General features: G+C 57.5%; 10 protein-coding genes across 10 annotated transcripts; 6 read left to right on the top strand and 4 right to left on the bottom strand.

The window, feature by feature from the left end:
- Positions 1-370: 370 nt before the first annotated feature.
- On the bottom strand, positions 371-1,882 carry GGTG_02889 (hypothetical protein). The gene has a single exon (XM_009220665.1). The coding sequence runs from the start codon at positions 977-979 to the stop codon at positions 461-463; it is 519 nt and encodes a 172-aa protein (XP_009218929.1). The 5' UTR covers positions 980-1,882; the 3' UTR covers positions 371-460.
- A 493-nt stretch (positions 1,883-2,375) lies between these two features.
- Positions 2,376-4,161, top strand: GGTG_02888 (hypothetical protein; the record flags this gene model as incomplete). Its single annotated transcript, XM_009220664.1, has 2 exons — positions 2,376-2,531; positions 3,977-4,161. Exons 1-2 carry the CDS (start codon positions 2,396-2,398, stop codon positions 4,159-4,161), a joined length of 321 nt encoding a protein of 106 aa, XP_009218928.1. The 5' UTR covers positions 2,376-2,395.
- Positions 4,162-5,172: 1,011 nt separating this feature from the next.
- On the bottom strand, positions 5,173-5,676 carry GGTG_02887 (hypothetical protein; the record flags this gene model as incomplete). Its single annotated transcript, XM_009220663.1, has 2 exons — positions 5,173-5,272; positions 5,540-5,676. 2 exons carry the CDS (start codon positions 5,674-5,676, stop codon positions 5,173-5,175), a joined length of 237 nt encoding a protein of 78 aa, XP_009218927.1.
- Positions 5,677-6,156: 480 nt separating this feature from the next.
- On the bottom strand, positions 6,157-9,363 carry GGTG_02886 (hypothetical protein). The gene is made up of 2 exons (XM_009220662.1): positions 9,071-9,363; positions 6,157-9,008 (listed from the first exon to the last, which is right to left on the bottom strand). Exons 1-2 carry the CDS (start codon positions 9,198-9,200, stop codon positions 6,196-6,198), a joined length of 2,943 nt encoding a protein of 980 aa, XP_009218926.1. The 5' UTR covers positions 9,201-9,363; the 3' UTR covers positions 6,157-6,195.
- A 41-nt stretch (positions 9,364-9,404) lies between these two features.
- Positions 9,405-11,257, top strand: GGTG_02885 (hypothetical protein). The gene is made up of 2 exons (XM_009220661.1): positions 9,405-9,870; positions 9,976-11,257. Exons 1-2 carry the CDS (start codon positions 9,516-9,518, stop codon positions 10,743-10,745), a joined length of 1,125 nt encoding a protein of 374 aa, XP_009218925.1. The 5' UTR covers positions 9,405-9,515; the 3' UTR covers positions 10,746-11,257.
- GGTG_02884 (hypothetical protein) lies at positions 11,217-13,290 on the top strand. The gene is made up of 4 exons (XM_009220660.1): positions 11,217-11,490; positions 11,571-11,677; positions 11,735-12,782; positions 12,891-13,290. The coding sequence occupies exons 1-4, from the start codon at positions 11,400-11,402 to the stop codon at positions 13,016-13,018; spliced, it is 1,374 nt and encodes a 457-aa protein (XP_009218924.1). The 5' UTR covers positions 11,217-11,399; the 3' UTR covers positions 13,019-13,290.
- Positions 13,291-13,972: 682 nt separating this feature from the next.
- On the bottom strand, positions 13,973-14,416 carry GGTG_02883 (hypothetical protein; the record flags this gene model as incomplete). Its single annotated transcript, XM_009220659.1, has 3 exons — positions 13,973-14,071; positions 14,121-14,335; positions 14,410-14,416. The coding sequence occupies 3 exons, from the start codon at positions 14,414-14,416 to the stop codon at positions 13,973-13,975; spliced, it is 321 nt and encodes a 106-aa protein (XP_009218923.1).
- A 188-nt stretch (positions 14,417-14,604) lies between these two features.
- On the top strand, positions 14,605-15,789 carry GGTG_02882 (hypothetical protein; the record flags this gene model as incomplete). The annotated part of the gene is made up of 2 exons (XM_009220658.1): positions 14,605-14,884; positions 15,224-15,789. 2 exons carry the CDS (start codon positions 14,605-14,607, stop codon positions 15,787-15,789), a joined length of 846 nt encoding a protein of 281 aa, XP_009218922.1.
- A 331-nt stretch (positions 15,790-16,120) lies between these two features.
- GGTG_02881 (hypothetical protein) lies at positions 16,121-17,015 on the top strand (the record flags this gene model as incomplete). Its single annotated transcript, XM_009220657.1, has 3 exons — positions 16,121-16,170; positions 16,731-16,792; positions 16,948-17,015. The coding sequence occupies 3 exons, from the start codon at positions 16,121-16,123 to the stop codon at positions 17,013-17,015; spliced, it is 180 nt and encodes a 59-aa protein (XP_009218921.1).
- A 276-nt stretch (positions 17,016-17,291) lies between these two features.
- Positions 17,292-21,269, top strand: GGTG_02880 (Cullin-1). The gene is made up of 6 exons (XM_009220656.1): positions 17,292-17,866; positions 18,007-18,076; positions 18,163-18,179; positions 18,240-18,319; positions 18,411-20,287; positions 20,356-21,269. Exons 1-6 carry the CDS (start codon positions 17,796-17,798, stop codon positions 20,542-20,544), a joined length of 2,304 nt encoding a protein of 767 aa, XP_009218920.1. The 5' UTR covers positions 17,292-17,795; the 3' UTR covers positions 20,545-21,269.
- The last annotated feature ends 248 nt before the right edge of the window (positions 21,270-21,517 follow it).

Raw genomic sequence — 21,517 nt, 5'->3', positions numbered from 1 at the left:
CCCCCCGAACGCGTCTAATCGCGTCTAGCTACCTAGCCCCTCGGCCCTCTAGGAAGCGCTGCCATAGATGGCCAGCTGTGGTGCGCCACGGGTGGCTGACACGCATGGCTGGGCTGTCATGTGGCAACGCCCTGCGTTGGCTCCAGCTGCCGGAGCTGCCGGAATCCAATGTCTATCTCGGGCGTCTCGCCGACAACTCACAAAAAAAAGAGGCACAGTATTGTTTCCCCCGACTCCGGAGCCGGGGCAAGACCGGACTTCTCAGCGTCGCCTGGCAGGGCCGTCGCACCGCAATTCGCCTACACAGTGGCCTATCCGACGAGCGAGGAGCTACCCTGGCCGCCCGTCTCGGGGACGTTGGTACTTGGCCCAGGAAGGGAATCATGTGCATACAACGTTGTGCCAGGACAACCCCTATCCTTGCCTAGGCGCAGAGTATTGGCCCGAGCTCGGCCGCAAATCAGCGCCAGGGGAGCAGGGGAGGGGGACCAGAAGAGTCATGAGGATGATGCGCGCAGCTGTGTTCATGATTCGCACACCGCTGGCCCCAGGCCGGAAAACCCAGATCTACGACTCCTTGTTTTGTCGAGCCGACGATCATCGCATCACATCTCTCTCTTTTTTGGGACGACTTCTCCCCATCGCCCGGTCGCGGGTGGGGTCTGGAGCTGAGGCCAGAGTTCCGTGCTCGGAGCCACATGGCCGGGCACGAGTCATTATCCACACCTGGAGCTTGCCATGCCTGCCTCTGGGCTCCAAGCATGTGCGCCGGCGTTTCCCTCGTTTGCGCTTGCGGTGTTGGCAGCGACAGAGTGGCCGTGTCTTGGCCGGGTTTGTCCTGCTTCCTGTTTGTTGGGCGGCTTCCCATTGATGGTCCGCCCAGCCCGTTGTCGGCTGCGGGCTCGCTCTCTGCAGCATCGCTGGCTGTGCTAGGTTGCTCGACTGGCTCTTGGCGCACCTCGCGAAGGCTTGGGCGCATTACCCTTTTGCATCTGCGGCGTTTTCTGGCCGTCACCTTGGAGACGTCTCTTGACCCATGCGGCAGCCGCACGCGTGCATTTCACCCAATCTTCCTTTGTCGACCTCTGCCTGGCCTGGTCATTTCAAGGTAGGTCTCGCCAGGCCTAGGTAATATCCGTCGTGGCGAGGGGCCGGACGACTCGCGTGCCCTCGCCCTCGCCCCCCTGCGCTCCCATAGCCGCGCCATTCCGCTGCAGAGCTGAAGAAACATACTTCGTTGGAGGTCGTCTTGTGTGCGTCAGGGGGTGGGAGTAAGGAGTGTCGTCAAGGACAGCATCCAACGGCACCCGGCCCAGAGTTGGTGGCCGGTTCGCTTGCTGATCCTGGCTGTTCAGAAACTGCTACTCGTTACGTCCTCGCCTTTTCATTTCTCTTCCTGCTCTTTTTTTTTATACGAAACAAATGTGTGTTGGTCTTCATGATGTGGGACACATTAAAGTTTGTACCGCTAGCCTGGGCCTACTGTGTGCACTCGTCGTCTCCCATCTTCCGACGAGACGAGCACAAACCCGACGAGATATCCCAAGGTGGATATATCGGTATTTAGTCTATGCGGGTGGAGGGCTCGATCTTTGTGACACCTGACAGCTTCGCGAACCGTTCAGACCAGTGGATAATTTAACCCATACTAGCTCCGAGGCAGCGAGCCGATATGACGCTGTCGGTTGAACAAGCTACAGGGCCCGCTCCACAGCTGTTCCACCTCACCACGAGGCCAACGGCCCCGACCCTGACCAAGAGCTCCATAAGGCTAACTGTGGCTCTCTCTCTGTGGAAACCCAGCCGCGGGATGATGGCCGGAGAAGGGGGCGGGCTGTGAATCCCGTCTGGATGCCCGCCTACAGCACGGAAATGAAGAGCAAGGCAGGGAAAACAAAGGCAAGGAAGGACGAGGTGCGGGAGAGCAAAAAAGAAGGGGAAAAAAAGTACCCGCCAAGGACAAACACACGCGTCCTGCAACACACCGTCCAAATGCCTCCCTGAGGAAACGACAGGAGGGAGATGGCCGCCCATGTCCCATGATCTGATCCCGGTTTCGCATCGCGCTCTCCACCCGGCCGCCGCCCAAAAAAGAAAAAAAAAGAAAAAAAAAGAAAAAAAAAAGGGGAGCCTGCGCAGATCTGACAGCGGCTCGGGGCAAACGCTAGCAGTACAGTAGCACCCCCACGGGCTGCGTTACGCAATAGAAAAACACCACCCGCGACACGACGTCAAGCGGGCGGGCTATTTTCTCTGCATGCTACTCTGCTAGCCAAGCGCAAGCGAGGCAGACAGGGGGAGGAAGAGGGCTGGCTGGTTGGGCGGCGACTTTTCCCGCATCAACCTCCAATACCACCCACGTTCCATCTCGCACGAGTCGCGTCCGGCCCGGGGGATGATGGACTTGCTTGCCTGGCTGCTACTGCTGCCGCCGCTGCTGTTGTTGCTGCACCACCGTCCCAGTTCCCACTCCCCTGATGCCTGGCCCTCGTTAATATCAGGTATCGCCGTCGTTTTATTTGTTCGGCCTGGTGTGTTGTGATCAGGTATACATGCGTCCGGGCCTCGCTCGCTCGTCTGGCTGTTAGGCCCGTGCAGCAAGAGTCGGACAGACGCATGGTTGTGGAGTCCCAGCAGAGAGAAGGTGCTGGGAACGAACAACACGCTACCCACTGATCCACGCGTTCCTTGCTGCCCACCGCTCCCTGCTTTCTTTTTTGATCTCTCTCTCTTCCGTTGTCTTGTTTGTTAGCTTCTCCACGGGACAGACATCATCATAGTGGGGGCCCAAATGCCCCCTCCCCTTTTGTTGTCTTTTCTTTTTTTTTTCGACCATAGATTTCTTGCATACGGATACATACATGCATGGCTACCCTATCCGCACCCTCTTCCCTGCGGATAGCCCTCTTTTTTGTTGTGTGTGTGTGTGTGTGTGTCTTCTTTCTGCGCGTGCGCGTGTGTGCCCACCAGCCCGTGCAGGGTCCACCGCAAAAAAAGACGACCGAGGACGTGACCACCGTGTCGGAAGCTTGTGCCCGCTTCTGGCGTAACCCAGGTGCAACATCTCACCAAAGACGCAGACCGTGGCGGCGGAGAGGGTCCTCTCGCATCGTTAATGGCAACAGCAGGGTCCATCGTGGCCGTCCGTGGTCCTCCCCCGGCGTAGCCGTGATACACCGTTCCTGGGGAGGAGGGGGTGTGAACCTCTTTTCTCCCGGCAGGCAACTGTCCCGGATCTCTTTCTTTTCTCCGTCTCTGTCAATTCCTTGTGGAAACCCCTGGTCCGTCAGCGGATTTGTCGGCACAGGTATCATCCCCAGCCATCCTCGCTGGTGTAACCTGGCTGGCTGGCTGGCTGGCTGAAGAGAGGGAAAGAGGGACGGCCTGTCATTGCCATTGTTCTCCTTGGCGTTGGGGGCCTCGACCAACCTTGTGCCCTCGTGACGTGGAAAAAAAAAACCCCCAAGGTAGCAAGAAGGGAAATAATGATTCAATAACGAATTTCGCGATGGACCGATACGACACGCGTTGTGCGTGCTGCGGGAAAATACGGACGGGCAAAAGAGCAAAAAGATATCCTTGGCCACCATCGTGCTCGCATAGGCTTTCCCTTCAGCTTCTACCTTCCCCTTACGGTGACCCGGGAATATTGTCCGCGTTGGGGATGCACTGGTGCGACGCTATGTAACTCGCCGACGCAATGCTTGGGGAGGAGGGAGGTGTGGTCGCCTCCTCTTTCCCCTTACCTTCCTTTGCTCGGTCTACGAAGTGCGATTCTCTCTGTCCCCCGTGTTGCCATTTTTTTTTTTGGCCCCCCGTCCCATTCCCCGGCGATCTATCCGTGCTGCCTGTTGTGAGAGAGGGTCCCTTCCTTGTGGAACCATGAGGTGGGTGCGTTTGTTTGGTGCCCCATCCGTCGTCTCGGTCGGCTCGCGTCTTTTTTTTTTTTCTTCCCGTGCTTTCTGTTGCCTGCCAGCCTCCCTGTCCGCCCTGCCCCTTGCCTCCCTGCCTCCCTGCCTGCCCTACCCCATGCTCCTCCATATCGGTATCGGCAAGGGCGAGGGTGGGAAACAGGCAGACAAGTGGACGGGCAGGCAAGGAGAGGATAGGGCCGACAGCAAAGAGGCGGCCCTCGTCTCGGCGAGCCGGCAGAGAGGCTGACCGTCTCGAGTGAGCCAGACAGGCAGTTTCCCCGTGTGTGTGTGTGTGTGTGTAGGGCCTACGTATCACCATCTCAGTGCTTGGCCGCCTGTTTGGGATCTGAGCCGGCAGTCGAGGGTGGAGTTGTGATGCGAACCTGCGGTGTTTGCAGACTGCCATCTTCCGACCCTCTCTCCTGCTTGCTTACCGGTTTCCTTTTGCTTTGTATTCCTTTTTTTTTGCTTTTTGCTGTATGTGCTTTTTCCCTGTGGTGGTTGTCTCCGTTGATTTTTCTTCCCCGACCTCCCTCCTCCCCGGTACCTCCAACCATCTCCCGCCCAGCCTTGTGGATAATAAAGACGCGCCGGGGCCAAGTGAGGGTTCCCGGGAAAGCTACCACGAAACTTGGAACGTGAACAATGCTTCCCCCCTGGCCATCCATCTCATCTCACACAGTCGCGCAGTCAAATAGCATCTCGGCCACCCCGTACCGCGGACCCCGTATGGCGTAACAAATTCAGCGGGTTTCAGGGGGACCGCTCGGCCGAGCCACAAGGGCCGTCGCTTCAAGCCACCCCCGAAGCTACGGTAGGTAGATCGATAGGTAGATGCTAAGGTGTGCTGTCTGGTATTTTGGCGCCAATAGCATGGCTAAAACGGCCCTTCTCTTGCTGTGCACGGTGCGTAGAGGCCCATGCTGCACCCATTGAGGAGGTCTAGACGCGATCTCTGGCTATGCAACAGCACCCCGTGGCCCGTTGGGGGCATTCGTATTGTGGTCTAGACGTGCTCTGACGTTTGGTTGATTTTTTTTTTCTCGTATTCGCGATTATGTGATGGCCTTTGGAGATCGGCAGAGTGACAAAGAACAAAAGAGAGAAACATGGACGAAAGGCAATGTCACTAGCGCTCGCCTCATTGCTTGCGGAACATCACCTCCGGCCGTCCTGCACTTCGCTCTGTTGCCGAGCTCCCTGCCGGGTAGCACGCTCGCCGCTCGCGTCTCTTTTTTTCAGCCTGCTTATCTTCATCTTAGTCATATGGTCGGATTCTGAAGGTCGGCATGTTCCGCCTGTCGGACCGACCGGTGGCCCTGTGCCAACCAACAGCGCCCGCTAGCGGATGTCGGCGTCTATGTAGTGTGTGTGGTATCAGTCACAGGGCAGCGAGGCCTCCTCATCCTCCTCTATTGGCGCGGCCGCGATCTGCTCAATGTCATGACGTGTATCTGAGGAGGTGACGATCCTATACCCGGTATGGAGGTTCTGTAGAAAGAAGCAGTCGTCCTCGAGATACAAACCCAAAGGAGGGGGGATGTGTTGGAACCCAAGCCCCGCGAGCCAGATATATCGATCGACGGACCTGCCCTATCGAGGCCGCCGCCCGGGGAGAGACGCACATTCGGATAGCCCATCTCGGCTTAGCTGGGGTGGCTCGCCCTGCTGCTGTGCCACCGGCCGATGGGGGGTTGGCGCTAGTGTCACAGAAGGCGCCATTTATACTTTTTATAACCCAGTGGGCGCCGGGCGATCTCATGTGTGCCCGTGGTCCTTGAAATGGCCTAGGTCTAAGCCCGCTGGTCCGGGAATACGACTTGGATTTGCCCGGATACGCAGGAGGCCGGCCCTTGTCTTTCCCGGCAGAAACTGCCTCATCGGGGAGCGCTAGTGACTTTTGGTCAGATATCCTGCAGTGAGGGCGCTTATAATATTTTTGTGCGAGTCTTACAAACAACCATCGTATTTTGGTCTGCATTGATTGACAAGTTGTTTTCTCGTAGTACAGCATCCAAGACACTTGTGGGATGAGTAAGTCCCGAGTGACTCGTCACTAGTAGAAATTAGACAGGAACTTGCGGTCAGGGTTGAGATAAGATCTCCAAGATGTGGGAAATGGTGTTATTCAAGCAGACGTGTGGTCACGAAATACCATATAGCCAATATCGTTAAAGAAGAGATATAATGTACTGGAAGGAAACGTAATCACCCAAGAGCCTACCAAGCTGTGATATAGCTTGGACGGAAGCTGCAACAAACGTAACTTCACTGTACTATACTATCTAGCCCTGGAATAAAAGTCAAACATGTCCAAGGACAGCAAGAGCCTATCAATGGGGTTGTCACGGGGTGCACCACCTGAGGTCGCCGCTGACAACGTCGCTCCCTTCACATGACCGCCGCCCTTCTCCGCCAGACCCCTGCACACCGTCATAAAGACCTCGACCTTCCTCCGGAACTCCTTGTATAGAGAGCCCACGTCGACAGAGCCCGGCGTGCCTCCGGGACCCCGAGCAGCGCGCCCCGACACCTTGACGAAACGCAGGATGAGCGAGAAGATTTCCTCCAGCAGCCGGAGGACAGGCTCCTGCCGCTTCCGGAGCAGCAGCGCCTGCATGATCTCGTCGAGCATCTCGTCGTGGCGTGCCCGCAGCCGCTCCGGGCTGTGATCGTCCCACCCGCCGGTCGCTGGCCCCGAGGCTGATTCTGTCCCGGGCACGGCACCGTTCGCCCCTACGTCGGCCTGCACGACCTTCAGCCACGTTTCGAAGCGGCGCCACGGCAGCGCAATACCTGAGCCGAAGAAGTAGGCCGCGATACCAGACACGAAGTGCCTGGCCTCGAACCGGAACCGCTGCTGCACAGCCCCATCGCTGCGGGTGGCGGAGATGGCAGGGGCGCTTCGGAAGAGCTGGTCCGTGACGAAAAGCAGGCGGAGAACTCGGAGGAAGTGCCTAAACACGCGGTCGTACCGTGAGAGAATCGTGGGCGTAATCACAGGCACCAGAGGCGCGGGCGGCTTATAGGATAGCCGAAGGAAGTCCAGGGCCTCCAGGGAGTCGGGGTCCATGCATTTCTCCATCTCCTCGGCGGAGAGCTCGCGGATGGCGAAGCTCAGGTCTCCTGGTAGGGATTCTGCGTTGCCGTCGCCATCTCTCGGCAGCGCAGCCTGGTCTGCCTTTGGGCGCTGCTCCCAGGTTTCGGTAAGGACACCCATGAGCGCCAGGCGAAGCTCGGAGCTCGCCGGGGGCCACGTCTCCCTTCCGAGAAGACGGAGGCCCATGTCGCTGCCGCTTAGAGCCATGCCGGCCTCTCGCTCGGCCGTGTGCAGGTCGGGGTCGAAGAGAGCGTGCGAGAGCCGACTACAAAACAGCCCATTCCCGAGAAGCTGAAACTCGAGCTGAATCTTGAGGTGTTCCGCCAGCCGGTGCACGTCAAACAAAAGTCGCATGCACTCCCTGTTCACGAGCCTGGCCTGTGCTGTTATGATAGGGCCAAAGGAGAGTACTGGGAGCAGCGACCAGTGAGGTGTGAGCCCGGGAAAATTCGAAGCGCCCGGTGCTTCGCCATCTGCCAGTAATCGTTCCAGGGAAACCGTGCTGAGGTTGTCCGTGGCAGTGGCTTGCTGCAGGATGGGCTTATCCAGCTCGGCGATGGATGCTAGAATTCTTTCCTGTATCTGCTCTTCAGCCTTGCCAAAGAAGCTAAATTCGAAGCTTGAGATACAAGGAGCTTTTGTCTCGTCCCGTAAATTCCTCGACTCGGTGGTCTCAGCGTTGCTAGGGCCGCCTTTGCGGATGGATTCTAACAAGGCCTGCTCGTAGGCACGGGCTTGCTGCTCAATGCGGGTTATGTCATCCCACTCAAATTGCCACTCGAGTCTCGGCGGCTTACTTGCTGTGATGGTTGATGGCCGCGACAGAGGGTGCTCGGGGTGACGTGACCAGATAAACCGAAGGTTCCTCCCGGCTTCGAAGAGCGGGCGAGCAATGTCGTCGGGGATGAATGATGGCATCTTCTCTTCGTCCAGAAAGAATTCGGTCTCTTCTTGTTCCAAATCGAGGCCGTCACCGTAGAGCTGGCTCCCGATCTTGACGAACCCCTTTCCAAGGCCGTCCTTGGAGATAGGAATCCCACCCTCGGGTCTCAAGCCCAACCACTCCTCGACAAAGTCTGTCCAGGGCATCGAAACAGTCTTGAGAACGTCACGCAGGGTGGCGCGCAGAAAATCGCTTTCGTATTCGGCGCTGTGTGCCGCGTGGAACAGTTGAGACAACAGCTCCTCATCTGTCGCGGACCTCGAGAGGGTGACTACGAGATTTCGAAAGTAGAGAACGGTCGACTGCAACGGACGGACGAGGCCCTGCAGCTGGATCAGAGACCTGGCTAGTTGACCTTTGGCGAGAAGGCCTGACTGAACGGAGCACATGATCTGGTCGACAGCGGTGGCTAGTGCTACGCGGCAAGGGCTAGCGTGGGCCGCATATGTCTTCTCGACAAAACTGCGGAGAAAACGGGCGTTGTTCCCGCAGTCCATACAGATGGACGTGATACCCTGCAGAGTCTCGGCAGAGTAACCGGAGAGTAGGGCGGTCTGTGTCGTCTGGCGAAAGGATCGCTTGGCGGGATCCCAAGAGAATAGAAGGGAGCCCCGGCCAAACGCCAGGCTCAGGAGGCAGTTTATGAACTGGCCTGGATCCAAGTACATGGTGTCTTGGCCAGGACGGATACGGGAGGGGATACCACCGCTCGCTAGCAGTCGGTCAAACGCAACGGGGCCGGCCTCAGTGATAAACGCTGGGTTCGCGTTCAGCAGGGGCGAAGAACCAGGCTCTGGTAGGAACTCCTCCCAAGTCCTCAGCGTGGCGGAGGTGACTGGTGTATCGATGGAAAGCCAAGGGTCTTGGTCACCAGGAGCCGGCGAAAGTGTATGTGCTGGTGTTGGTACCGGCGCTGGCTTATCGGCCGCCTCGACATCAACATCGCAGACAGGGGAAACGGGAGCAGAAGGAGGAGCCACGTGATCATCATTGACGAAGGGCGAGATGATGCCGTTTAACTGGAGGGGAACACAAGCTGGGGTTCGATGACCTGGGGCGGGAGACTTTCAGTAATGGCTCTCCCATCACAAGATCTGTCTATACGCCACTCACAGTCTGCGTCGATGTCCATATCAAAAAAGCCACCCACGCCCCGCTCAGGAACGTCAGCCTGCAGCCATTTTGGCGCGCTCCAGAATTCTGGAATGGCAAACACATCTGCGGGCTGCTCGTGATGGGCCATTGCAGAGAGGGGACAAGGAAAAGTTGGGTATGTGGCTGTCGCCAAGGAAAGCCCGTCGGCATGTTGGCCGGAGCAGTTGAAGAGCGCCGGGGCTGGGTGCCGTTGCTGCGGACCGATGATTCGGGGTTGGCACTTCTTGTTGGGCCGGGCCGGGACCAGACGCGTCGGCAGCGGTTTGGGTGGGGCCTGCATCGTAATCCTCATGGGTGCTGCGCGAAAGCTGAGAAGCTTCACGCCCTGACGACACCAGACGGACCCGCCTTCCCACATGGCATTGTGGATCCTGGAAGGGGAATTTCTCCAATTGACATCTTCATGGCGCGCGCAAACATTTCAACCATATCCGGATACCTGCTACGAATCCAGTTGTGCTACAAACGCGTGCAATTCGGCGCTACACACATACGATATCCCGCGTCCTCAGCCGTCGACATGCCGCCCAAGAAGAGGGCGGGAAGGGCCAGCATCCAGTCGACCTCGGCGACGCCCTCCGCGGCTGCCAATGCTCAAGGCCAGGACGATGATGCTATGGACGTCGACACGCCGCAGGCCGCCTCGACGCCCACAGCGACCACCACAAGCCAACATCCTACCGTCGACCTCACAAGCCCCTGGACTGACGACCAGGTCGCATCCCTATACAAGGGCGTCATAAGATGGAAGCCTGCTGGTGAGATGGACATGCGCCCACAAGCTCCTCGCCCTCACTGTCGTCGTTATCTTGCGCATAGATGGCTTGTAGAACTAACCCGCACAACGCCATCCTCGCGTGCAGGTATCCACAAGCACTTCCGCATGATCGCCATCTCAGAACACCTCCGCAACCACGGCTTTGACCCCAATGTGTTTCCGCACACGCGCATCCCCGGCATCTGGCAGAAGCTGCGCATGTTTTACAACACCGAAGTAATTGACGACCGGGAAAACAGCATACTCGACGATGAGAGTATGGAGAAGCGCTGGCTCGAGTTCCGCTTACCCTGGGACGAGTATGAGAACCTTCGCAACCGGAGGCGACTCGTCAATCCTACCGAGGACTCGGCCGCGACTTCACCACCCGAGTGGGACCCAGACGGAGAGGATTCAGCGCCCGCGCCCAAGGCGTCAGCTCCTGCGCCGACGAGCATCACGACGGTAACAGGAAAGCGCAAGAGAGGAGAGCGTCTGTCTAAGGCACGCTCTAGCACAGTGGACGATACCGAAGAGGAAGCCGCCGCATTATCCCCGCCGCCGCCGCCCGCACCAAAGTCGGCACGCAGCGGGAGGCAGACGAGGAGGTCAAGCACGAGGGCCAGGGCTGAAACAACAGAGGATGAAGAGGAGGCTGAGAGACAAGAAGAGGGCGAGGACGAAGGTGAGAGCGACGAGGCTAGGGAGGACGATTCCAGCGATGAGGGAGACAGGTCGGGGACCGGGTCTGGGTCCGGCAGCGGAGAGGAGCAGGAGGCTCCCCCCGTCGTCAAATCCACGCGTGGGGGAGGCAGGGGCAGGGGCAGGGGCGGTCGTGGGAGGGGCCGACGGGGGAGGCGTGGAAGAGGTGGTTGAAGACGGGGTTCTCTGGGAGAGCAGCGCATTCTGCCTTCTGCGCATTGTCTTCCAGTCACATTATCTGGGGCTCGCTGAGGGAGTGGCATCTCTTGGGCGTCGGGAACGTTGTGCAAAACGCAATCCAGGCTGGCCCGACTGTTCTGAATTGCCTGGCGGAGTTATGCTGGGGGTTCAACAAAGTAGTGTACTGCCCTGTAGAAAGTAATCAGGGAGGTGGCCTGGATTTCCGTCAGTCTCGAGGTGGCTTGCCCAACACACTTTCGATCGCCGGGTAGACCTGACCTTAGTGAGCACTGAGAGGGGAATAAACATACCTCTTTGACTGATATAAATAGAACCAGGCAGAGTTTGCACGGTACATATGTCGGGTTATGGGAAGGCCGGGATACCCAAGAGCGTTCCCGCCGAAAGGGGAGCACACATTCCAGCTTTGTTGGAGATGACCACATAAGCCCCACAGGAGGTCGAGACTCCCCCACATCTGTAAATCGAGCACCATCTCAGCCGCCAACAGAGCTCGCCGCTGTCGTAGGCCATATTCATTACCTACCCCTCATCGCGTCTGCGCCGAGTTTCCGGACGCGTCAAGCAACGGACAGCCCAGACACTGAATAAAATTTCACTCTAGCTCAGAGTGAAAAGCCACTCACAATGTCTCGGCCGATGCCGCCCGCGCAGAGAAATCTGTCGCTCACTGAAGAGCTGGAGAAGCTTGAGCAGTCTATCACTCTGACACTGCAAGGTTTGGGGTGCCTTTTTCCCGCCTCGGCTTGGCCACCTGCACGGCCGAAACACACAATATTGACACCGGTGATGCCGTAGAAATCGATAGCAACTTTAGCAAGGCCCATAGAATCATCACCACTAGCATTCTGCCTCTCGTGGAGCAGTACGGTGAACATTCCAAGGCCGTGTGGGAAGCATCTAAGGTAGGATGATGGCCTTGTGCTCGTTTGTGTGCGAGCTAGAACTAATACCCTCCCCAGTTCTGGAAGCAATTCTTTGAGGCATCCGCCAATGTCTCTCTTTCAGGCTACGAGGAGCTAGCCAACGACGACGATCCGTCGGCCGCCGAGGGGACAACAGTGGACGATGACACCGTTGTCACCGCCACCGATGCTGATGCTACCCCGAGGCCGCGCAGCTCTGGCCGGGAGTCCGCGCTCGGGCGGCAGGAGGACGACACGTCGCTGCTCACGGACGACGGCGATGGCGACGTCTCGGGCAGCACCCCGCGTCCGCCCCGGACCAAAACCATCGGGCAGGTGTCGACGCCCGCCCGGCCTCAGTTCGCCAGGCTCCACTCGCCCTACGAGGCTCTGAAGCGGGAGATGATGCGCGAGGCGGACCCGCACCACCCCGACACCGGCGGCGGCTACGAGGACGAGGAGTCGTCGGCATTTGAGGAGTCCGAGTCGGAGCTCCTCTTTCGTCAGAAGACGGCACGCCTGCCCGACATGTCGATGACACCCCACGCGTCCCTGGAGGGGGGGCTGGCGACCGTGCCTGGGGCCGCCGGCAGAGCGGGCGAGTCCCCGGCCCACCCGCCGAACGCGGACCGCCTCCTCCACCGCGTGCTCGACAAGAACTACCGCCTCCAGGCGACGCCGCACCGGCCCGCAGCCCGCGGCACGTCGCCGGCGCGCTGGAAGGTCACGGAGAAGGAGAAGGATGACGGGCCGGCGGACAAGGGCAAACAACGGAAGCCGTGGGAGGACAGCCCCATGTCGAGCCCGGAGATGGCGCCGCCGACGCTGCGCAGCGCCGCCTTCATGTCGCCCGTCCGGGCCGCGTACCGCGGCGGCCAGGCGCAGGCGCGCAACGCCGGGCCGAGGACCCCCGGCGTCAGCGTCCAGACCCCAGCCACGGGCCGCAAGACTAGGGATGTGTTTGGGGAGCAGTCGGGGGCGAGAGACGACAAGGCGGACGAGATAACCTGGGACAGCGACAGCGACGAGGACGTGTACGCGGGCATGAGCCCGCCCAAGACCATACAGTTTGCGATGCCGGCATCAAGGCTGTTACAGACGCCAGGTATGTGGCTATTTAGTTCTTTTCATGACTATCATGCCTACTGGGGATGACCATAACCACCCGAGACCGCTTCCGTGCTGACCCGGCATCTTTGTGTGGTGGTGACAGCCCGAGAAGCTAGCAAACGCATCGTAGAGGACATACTCTTGACTGCAGGCGCCGGCCCAGACGAATCATCGGAATATAGCCCTACCATGGTCAAGATGAACCAGAATATCTTGGACGACAGCTTCTGAACTACTCTCTCAAAGAGCACATCAAAAGACCGGGATGAGTTGGAGGCCGTGGTAGTAATAGCGTTCTTGGGTAGGTCGGTGGAAATGCGAGGTAAATGAGCACTTTTGCAACGCCACATTGCTTACTCGTCAATTTCATGTAACAAAATAGAAGAAGACGAGGAAAAGCAGAGCCGCCTGCTTTTTTAGGGGTAAATTTTGGAGGTTTACCGTGATAGATATCCCATCCCACAAGGTTGACAAATCAGATCAGATTGACTTCTCTCGCCAGACTTGAGTTCTCACGAAATCTTTGGACCATGCTCTAGGTCTGGCCGCTTTGGAAACCCGGCGAGATGTACTGAGCTCATACGAACCTGTCCATCATAAAAAAAGCTTGTCTGGCTACTTTCAGTTTGGCCTCATCGACGAAGTCTCTGATTCGTGCTCCCACGATAGGGTATTCACCATCGTCCCTGGATTTGTACTTGACGAGCGCTGAATGGTCCCTGTTGAGGTGAGGGGGATTTTGTCTTCGTCGGCCGCAGCGACCAAGCCTGTACTGGTGGCAGACTCCATTGTGACCAGCAAAGTAGGGTGCCCGATTTTTGCAATGTCCCGTTCTCCATCTACGGGATAAGAATCAGTGACAGCTCTCGTATCTCCGACTGTGCTCTCGCCTGTAGAGTTGGGGTGAGTACGTGCTCGAAGAGGGTAGCAACTCGATATTGACCTTTGCAGCAGGTAGAAAATTGGTCAGCAAGTCTCTTCAGGAAGGTTGATGGTTCAGTGTCCTTGTCAACGAGCAGGCCGTGGATCAAGGATTCGTTCGGTTGGCCTTGACAAGGGTCGTCAACTGGTCGTTTTGTAGGCCGTGGTTTGGCACGCCGAAGAGTAGGAGTCCGAAACAGGCTTTTAATATACGCGCCGCTACTACTTTGGTTACAAGCACGGACAAGCGCCTATGGCAGTCAGCTAACTGCCCGTTTTGCTGTGGACGAGGCGGGATCTCACCTCTTTGATCAGCAGGCCGCCGAGGTTATGGCCGATAAAGATAATCGGACGGCGAAAGGTCTATAAAGGCTAGTCCAAGCCAGATATCGCATAATTGGAAATCACGTACCCCATCTTTCGCCCGAAAGGCAACAATTTGTTCTAAGAAGGTGGCACCCAAATCCTCGATGGACTGCTTCGACCAGATGTTGGCCAGTATGGTGTCGTGGCTGTAGAGAAGCACTCGGATGTTAGGCACGTCTTTGGGAAGGAAGTCGCGTAGCCAGACGTCGCCGCTGTCCGGGGATTTCCAGGAACCAAGCGCATGGCTTCCGAGACCGTGTACTGCGATGATACCGCAAAGTGCTGGAGTCAGTGAGAGCAAAGGGCAACGAGCGGAAGAAGCCCCTGGCACTTACTCAACATCGGCGCCGCTCTTACTCTCGTACAGAGGCGTGATTCCGTAGAATTTGCAATTGTAGGTATATGTGTATGGCTGGCCCTTCCCAGCTTTGTGCATCCGGCCACACAGGTCATCTCCAGAGAGCGATATAGTGATCGAGACGGTAGCGCAGCCGAACTAGTTGTTCTGTGGTGCTAAAGAGCGACAGGTCATGGTTGCGGCGGCTCCGTGCAAGGCTAGATCTTGCTCAGCGATAGACCTCAAGGCAAAGACCAACTCATCGGTGCTATGGTCTATTGGGAAGTCCTTGACGCGGAATGTCAGTCTTTTTGGCTTTGCGGCCGTAGTGGTGGCGGCTTGGTCAACGCCGCGAGACGTTGACCACTCGGCCTCCGGCGCCCCCGTAGGCTGCCTGGAGTGTCGGCCGACAAGGATTGCCGTCACCAGGAGGGTGATGGCTGTCAGAAAGACTGCTATGAACAGCTCCGCCGGTACGACCGTCTTGATCCAGATACTGGACAACATGGTGATGCGGGGAGCAAAACGTGTCCCCTCCTAACGAGGCTCTAGTGATCGCAAAGCGCAAAACATAGGTTGTTCAGCTTGTTCAGCCTCGTTCTCGTGATGGGTAGCTGCAGCTGGCCATGTGATATGAATTATACCTCTGCCTAATCCCAGCCTTGCCACCAAACAAGGGCATGTCTAGTTTCGCTCCTCATCTTTGCTAACGACGGCCCCAACAATATCTCCAACGATGGACCCGATGCCTCCCTTCGAGTTGGCACATTAGCTGACGCAGGGGCCAAACTAACAGATACGGTATTTGCTAGGACACACCCGCCTCCGTCTCGGGGATCAAAGCGCGTTATGGGATTTTCTGGCCAAAGAGTTCTGCTCAAACGATTTGGGCAAGATCGCCGGCAGACTCTGGTGGATGTCGAAGCAGGACAGCGGCAACATATCGCTGCTCCACCGGCAGCTGATGAAATATGAGTCGGACTTGCGCATTGCTCAAGACCTCAGCCTGCAACCCTTCCCGCCTGGCATCACCTGGGAGCAATTTTGCAACTTCACCCCCGGCCTGGCCAACATCCCAGATCGGGACGTGTCCCCGCGGTATGCCTATGGCGAAATCTGCCTCACGCGTCTCAACTTCTACGCCCCATTTCTCGGCAAATTGCACTTCCAAAGGGTCAAATACCAATACGGGACATATTTCGCGCGCTTTCACGGCCCGATCTTGTTCGTGCTCGCGGTCGTGCGTGTCGGTGGTTCTGAGCGGACTACAGATCACCGTCGCGGTCGAAGACGGTGCCAGGGACCGGGGGCCGATGGGCGGGGCGCTTTGGATAAGTGTCGTGATCATCGTAGCTTCCTGCGGCCTTCTCTTTTCTAGGCTTGCTTTTGTGTACAAGGTGGCAAATGAGTGGAAGGTTGCGATCCGTAACCGCCTTCGGTTAGTGGAGGAGCGACGGGCGGCGGAGTGGGTATCCTTGCTATTATCTTTTGCCCCTGAAGTCGACGTTGTTGAATAATTTAGGATAGGGCATCTCGAGGGTGTCGAACTGGGCCCAAGGAGACGATGGAGCGGCCGCCCTAGTCCAGATATCTGTCCTGGTGCCCTGCCGAGAAGAATCTTGACGATCTAAATCCCGACTCCCCCGGAATACACGGCGTTGTGAAGGGGCGTTTCTCCCTGGCCGCCAGTGTGATCCACACTGCGGTTGATGTCCGCGCCGCTGAGGCAGGCCTTTGAGCTCGACCTGGACCTGGGCCCGTAAGCGTACCCGGTACGGTGGCCATGATAGCTCCTATGCCGGGGTTTGGCTAGCCGCTGGCCCGTGTAGAGGCCGGAGCACTTCATGTAAAGCCAGGAAGCCTTGCGCTGGGGCTTGTTCAGCGTCTAGAGCGGCGAGTTAGCCCAACCGAGCGACCACATATTGGTGTCGCCGTCGTTGTCGAATACGTCCTGCGGCACGGCATCAATGCGGCATTGGAAGTAGACCTGGCCCGCGACGAGGACAAGGCAGCACCGCGAGAGGACCCGCCCCTGGAACATATAGCCGCTTTAGTTCCAGACCGATTCCTTTATGAGATCTAGGTAGTTCCAACGTAGTAGAGGGTGGGGATGGGCAAACATGTTATTCAATGAGGATATATTGGGAAGAAAGGACACAGGAGGCTACAAAAAACACACAATGAGGAATCATGTTTCAGGGGCACGATCGAGCCTCGCGGGATAACACACCACTAATTTCCAAAGGCTCCCCACAAAGTACATTATAGCCTCAAGTGCCTATATTTGGACTTTTTTTAAAGGCACTCACTGGCCGTTAGGAACCCAGACCTAGGTAGCCACCTAGTCCACACCGGGAGTGCGGCTTATGCCATGAGGCCGGGTGTGGGTATCCCTGTGGCGTCGCCAGGCAAGGTTGTGAGGTTGCGGTGGCTGGCAGTTGACTGCCGTGACTGCTAGGTGAGCATGCAGTGTCCGGATCCACTATGCAATCCTGACCGGCTAGTAGGCACCTGTTGACACAATACACTCCTCCAGGTCGCTTTGATAACTACATTTTGTCCGAGGGGAGCGCTCCGGTCGAGCTCTCACTGGGTGTTGGATAAAATGCCAATGGTTGGCGGCTGAGGTCAAATAGCGTCGTCAATCGGAGTTCAGGTGGTGGCACGCTGTTTGCAGCCGGCGAGGGGTCAGAGGGGACGGGAGGCGAGGCTCTGCCCCATCCCGGCCCCATCACGCAGCTCTGATCCCATTGGCTGCTGTGGAGTTGCGGCGCGTTGGCTGGGCGTGCTGGGGTAGCCAGGCAGCGCGGGCACAGACCACGGGCTGGGCTGTTTGACTGATGGGTTAGGCGCGGGCGGGCTGACCAATTTCGGTGCCTCCACGTTGGCAGCCTAATGATCAGCTTCGATTGCCTGGCCTAACGTCGCGATATTGTGCTGGAATCCCGTCGCAGCCTCACCCGTCATCTGTGATTTCTGTCTCGGGAAGTCCTCCAGGTGCCCAAATATCCGCCTTCTCCCGCCCCTTTCGCCGACCGAGCATACTTTCCTCCATTCCCAACCACCCGCCGCCCCTCCTTCGTCAGGTTGCCCGCATATCGCGACAAGGGCCCGAGAGCCGCCTTTCACGAACATACCGCTGCTGCGTTTCCGCGCCCCGTCTCGATCCCCAGTTCGCCCTCACCCACCTCGGCCCTTGGCAGCGGTCATATCTTAATTCATCCCGCGCCATCTCCCTGCCGCCCAAGCCGCCCTCCCGGCGCCTCGCCCGCGGGCCTCCCTCGGTGCAGGCCCGATCGTGTGCTCTGATTCAGAACGCGGCCGCCGCCCCCAACCAGCAGCCCATCTCAGAGGCCACCATACCGGTGCCCAACACCGGCAGATATGGCTCCCCCGATTACGGGGAGGGGGCTCTCCATTCCGTCTGGGACCAAGAGTGAAGATATCGACGTCACGTAAGATGCCACCACACCAACCCTGCCTGACAGGCACCCCATGCCTACCGGCCCACCGACGCTCTCGCTGTGCTCGCGCGGGCCGCGGCTGCACCATAGCGCGGGAATGGCCCATAATTAACGCGATGCGCCTACTTCAGCTGGAACTACTTGCAGAATGGCATAAAACGGATCATGAACAACCTGCAGGATGGCATGACCATGGAAACGGTGAGTGGAAAATCGAGGGGCGAGGCTGCCCATCCGCTGCATGGAGGAGGACGACTCTTGCTGATATATTCTGCCCCTGCTTCCAGTACATGGGTATATACACGTAAGTTTCCTGTGCAACCTATCGCATCGTCGCTATGGTCCCTCGCTAACAATTCTCTAGTGCCGTGCACAATTTCTGTACTTCACAAAAGGTCGTGGGCTTCCCCCAACAAGCGCAACCCGCTGGAGCTCACAGAGGAGGTCTGTTTCTTCTCCACTCGAACCTCTCGAACCTCTCGCACCTGGTTTCATGACATGGACCTGGAGAATAGCACCGCTGACTCTGCCATAGCTCACCTTCTCGGCGAGGACCTCTACAAGAAGCTGATCGGGTATCTGACGTTGCACCTGGAGGACCTGCTGGAAAAGTCCAAGGCACACACGGGCGAGGCCCTCCTCAGCTTCTACATCAGAGAGTGGGATCGATACACAACCGCCGCCAAATACGTTCATCATCTCTTTCGGTACCTGAACCGACACTGGGTTAAGCGCGAGATCGATGAGGGCAAGAAGCACATTTTCGATGTCTACACCCTCCACCTGGTCCAATGGAAGAATGTCCTGTTCGAGAAAGTGCACGGCAAGGTCATGGAGGCCGTCCTGAATCTGGTCGAGAAGCAGCGTAACGGCGAGACGATCGAATACGGGCAGATCAAGCAAATCCTCGACTCCATGGTGTCTCTGGGATTGGATGAGAACGACGCGTCCAAGACGACACTCGACTGCTACCGATTCCACTTCGAGAAGCCCTTCATCGCCGCGACCGAATCCTACTACCGCAACGAGAGCCGCGCCTTTGTGGCCGAGAATAGTGTGGTCGAGTACATGAAGAAGGCGGAGATGCGGCTGGAGGAGGAGGAGGAGCGAGTTCGCATGTACCTGCACCCTGACATTGCCGTGGCGCTGAAGAGGTGCTGCAACCAGGCCCTGATTGCCGATCATTCGGGCATCTTGAGGGACGAGTTCCAGGTCCTGCTGGACAACGACCGCGAGGATGACATGGCGCGGATGTATAACCTCCTCGCCCGCATCTCGGACGGTCTTGACCCTCTTCGGGCCAAGTTTGAAGCACACGTTAGGAAAGCCGGGCTTGCGGCCGTGGCCAAGGTGTCGTCGGACGCGGAGAAGCTTGAGCCAAAGGTTTACGTCGACGCCCTGCTGGAGGTGCACACACAGTACCAAGGCCTCGTTAAGCGAGCGTTCAACGACGAGCCGGAATTCACACGATCGCTGGACAACGCCTGCCGAGAGTTTGTCAACCGCAACGATGTCTGCAAGTCCGGATCTAACAAGTCGCCCGAGCTCCTGGCCAAGTACACGGATGTGCTCCTCCGCAAGAGCGGCAGTGCTGTCGAGGAAGCGGAGCTGGAGGCGACGCTCACGCAGATCATGACGGTGTTCAAGTACATCGAGGACAAGGACGTGTTCCAGAAATTCTACTCGCGCATGTTGGCGCGGCGTCTTGTTCATAGCAACTCGTCGTCGGACGATGCGGAAACGAGCATGATCAGCAAGCTCAAGGAGGCGTGCGGCTTCGAGTACACCAACAAGCTGCAGCGCATGTTCCAGGACATGCAGACGTCCAAGGATCTCAACCACGGATTCCGGGATCACGCACAAAAGTCGGAGCTGAAGCTTCTAGACTCCCAGTACGCCATTCTGGGCACGGGCTTCTGGCCACTGCAACCGCCAAACACGAGCTTCAACCCGCCGGCCGTAATCCACCAAGACTGCGACCGCTTCACGCGCTTTTACAAGAACAAGCACGAGGGCAGGAAGCTTACTTGGCTGTGGCAGCTCTGCAAGGGCGAGCTCAAGGCTGGCTACTGCAAGAGCAGCAAGACGCCATACACTTTCCAGGTCTCAATGTACCAGATGGCTATCCTACTCATGTTCAACGAGGAGGACACGCACACGTATGATGAGATCGCGTCAGCGACGAACCTCAACAGCGAGGCCATGGACCCGTCCATCGGCGTGCTCGTCAAGGCCAAAGTTCTGCTCGCCGACAACGAGAAACCCGGCCCAGGCACGACCTACAGGCTCAACTACGACTTCAAGAGCAAGAAGATCCGTATCAACCTCAACGTCGGCATGAAGACTGAGCAGAAGCAGGAGGAGCTGGATACTAACAAGCACATTGAAGAGGACCGGAAGCTTGTTCTCCAGGTAAGCCGCAGGTGGATAGTATCTTTGGATGGCGTGATTGAAGATGCTGACTCTGAACACCCTTGCAGTCGGCAATTGTCCGGATCATGAAGGCGAGGAAGCGGATGAAGCACAATCAGCTCGTCAGCGAGACCATCGCACAGATCAAGGGCAGGTTCGTGCCTCAGATCCCGGCCATCAAGAAATGCATCGAGATTCTCCTCGACAAGGAATATCTGGAGCGCCTCGAGGATGACGAGCTGGGCTACCTTGCCTAAAAGTGATGCCGACACGACTGTGATTATCCGGGTACTCCAAGCCGACACCGGGCTAGAATTCTAGTTGCCGGAATAAGATAGCCACATATGCGGTCTGCAAACAAAGCATGCCGGTGGAAGGGAAAGCGCTCCCTGGCCTGACAACCCTTGTCGACAACCAGCAACAGACGGCTCGGCTATCTCGCTCGGGATGTTGGGGTGAGGACGAGGGGCCCAGAACAGCCTGCCTCCAGAGGAGCGGAAGGTGGCTAACAACTACACACTCGGATATGGGAAAAGACAAATCATACCGACTGACGCGGTGCTTGTTTTTTTATACTGGGTCTCTCACGGCGATGCGGCGGTGTTTGTAGTGCCCATCGACTTGGGCATTGTGTGGATATAGGACCGCTGGCAGATGGTCAAAAGTCTGCGGCTCCACGACGCGGATGTCCTTTTTTGCGTTTTTTTTCTCTCACTTCGTTTTTGTTTGTTGCTTTATCTTATGCACTTTCCACGACGTCTGTGGGAGCTGTGCATTGGGGCCACAGATCGGTTCCAGCCTGGGAGGCCCGCCTATAGATGGAATGCGAACAGGAAACATTGGAGCGAGTGCAGCGGATATGCTCGGTGGGCAGGCAGGCAATATACATAAAGGAGCTTCGGCTCTAACATATCGCTCTGGGGAGACATCTCTAGGTAGCTAGCTGCTCCCAGAAACCCTCGTCATGAAATAATCTGCGTATGAAGGAACAGCAAGCTTTATATCGATCATAGACGCAGTATAGGGGTACAACGCGGTGGTACCTGATCATTGCGCCTTGACCATGTAGGGTATCATCTGATGGGTTTGACTGGAGGTGCCTGCTGGCAGTTATCAAGCCCGGTCGAGACAGTGACCTGAAGGGGCTGTGACAGAGAAAGCAGAAGATAAATGGCAGGGAGGCTGCCAAAAGGTATCAAAACATGGGTGTTGAGAGAATTTCATACGGCA

This window comes from Gaeumannomyces tritici (genome assembly GCF_000145635.1).
Source record: "Gaeumannomyces tritici R3-111a-1 unplaced genomic scaffold supercont2.2, whole genome shotgun sequence".
NCBI lineage: Eukaryota > Fungi > Ascomycota > Sordariomycetes > Magnaporthales > Magnaporthaceae > Gaeumannomyces > Gaeumannomyces tritici.
The sequence above is the reverse complement of the archived record's forward strand: the minus strand, read 5'-3'. Positions and strand labels throughout refer to the sequence as shown.

Coding starts and splice junctions, on each gene's coding strand:
- GGTG_02886 (XM_009220662.1), bottom strand. CDS start 9,200: ATGGCCCATCACGAGCAGCCCGCAGATGTGTTTGCCATTCCAGAATTC. Junction 9,009..9,070: donor TATGGACATCGACGCAGACT/GTGAGTGGCGTA, acceptor CTCCCGCCCCAG/GTCATCGAACCCCAGCTTGT.
- GGTG_02885 (XM_009220661.1), top strand. CDS start 9,516: ATGGCGCGCGCAAACATTTCAACCATATCCGGATACCTGCTACGAATC. Junction 9,871..9,975: donor CATAAGATGGAAGCCTGCTG/GTGAGATGGACA, acceptor CCTCGCGTGCAG/GTATCCACAAGCACTTCCGC.
- GGTG_02880 (XM_009220656.1), top strand. CDS start 17,796: ATGGCTCCCCCGATTACGGGGAGGGGGCTCTCCATTCCGTCTGGGACC. Junction 17,867..18,006: donor AGTGAAGATATCGACGTCAC/GTAAGATGCCAC, acceptor CGCCTACTTCAG/CTGGAACTACTTGCAGAATG. Junction 20,288..20,355: donor ACCGGAAGCTTGTTCTCCAG/GTAAGCCGCAGG, acceptor ACACCCTTGCAG/TCGGCAATTGTCCGGATCAT.
- GGTG_02889 (XM_009220665.1), bottom strand. CDS start 979: ATGCGCCCAAGCCTTCGCGAGGTGCGCCAAGAGCCAGTCGAGCAACCT.
- GGTG_02884 (XM_009220660.1), top strand. CDS start 11,400: ATGTCTCGGCCGATGCCGCCCGCGCAGAGAAATCTGTCGCTCACTGAA. Junction 11,491..11,570: donor TATCACTCTGACACTGCAAG/GTTTGGGGTGCC, acceptor GTGATGCCGTAG/AAATCGATAGCAACTTTAGC. Junction 11,678..11,734: donor CCGTGTGGGAAGCATCTAAG/GTAGGATGATGG, acceptor TACCCTCCCCAG/TTCTGGAAGCAATTCTTTGA.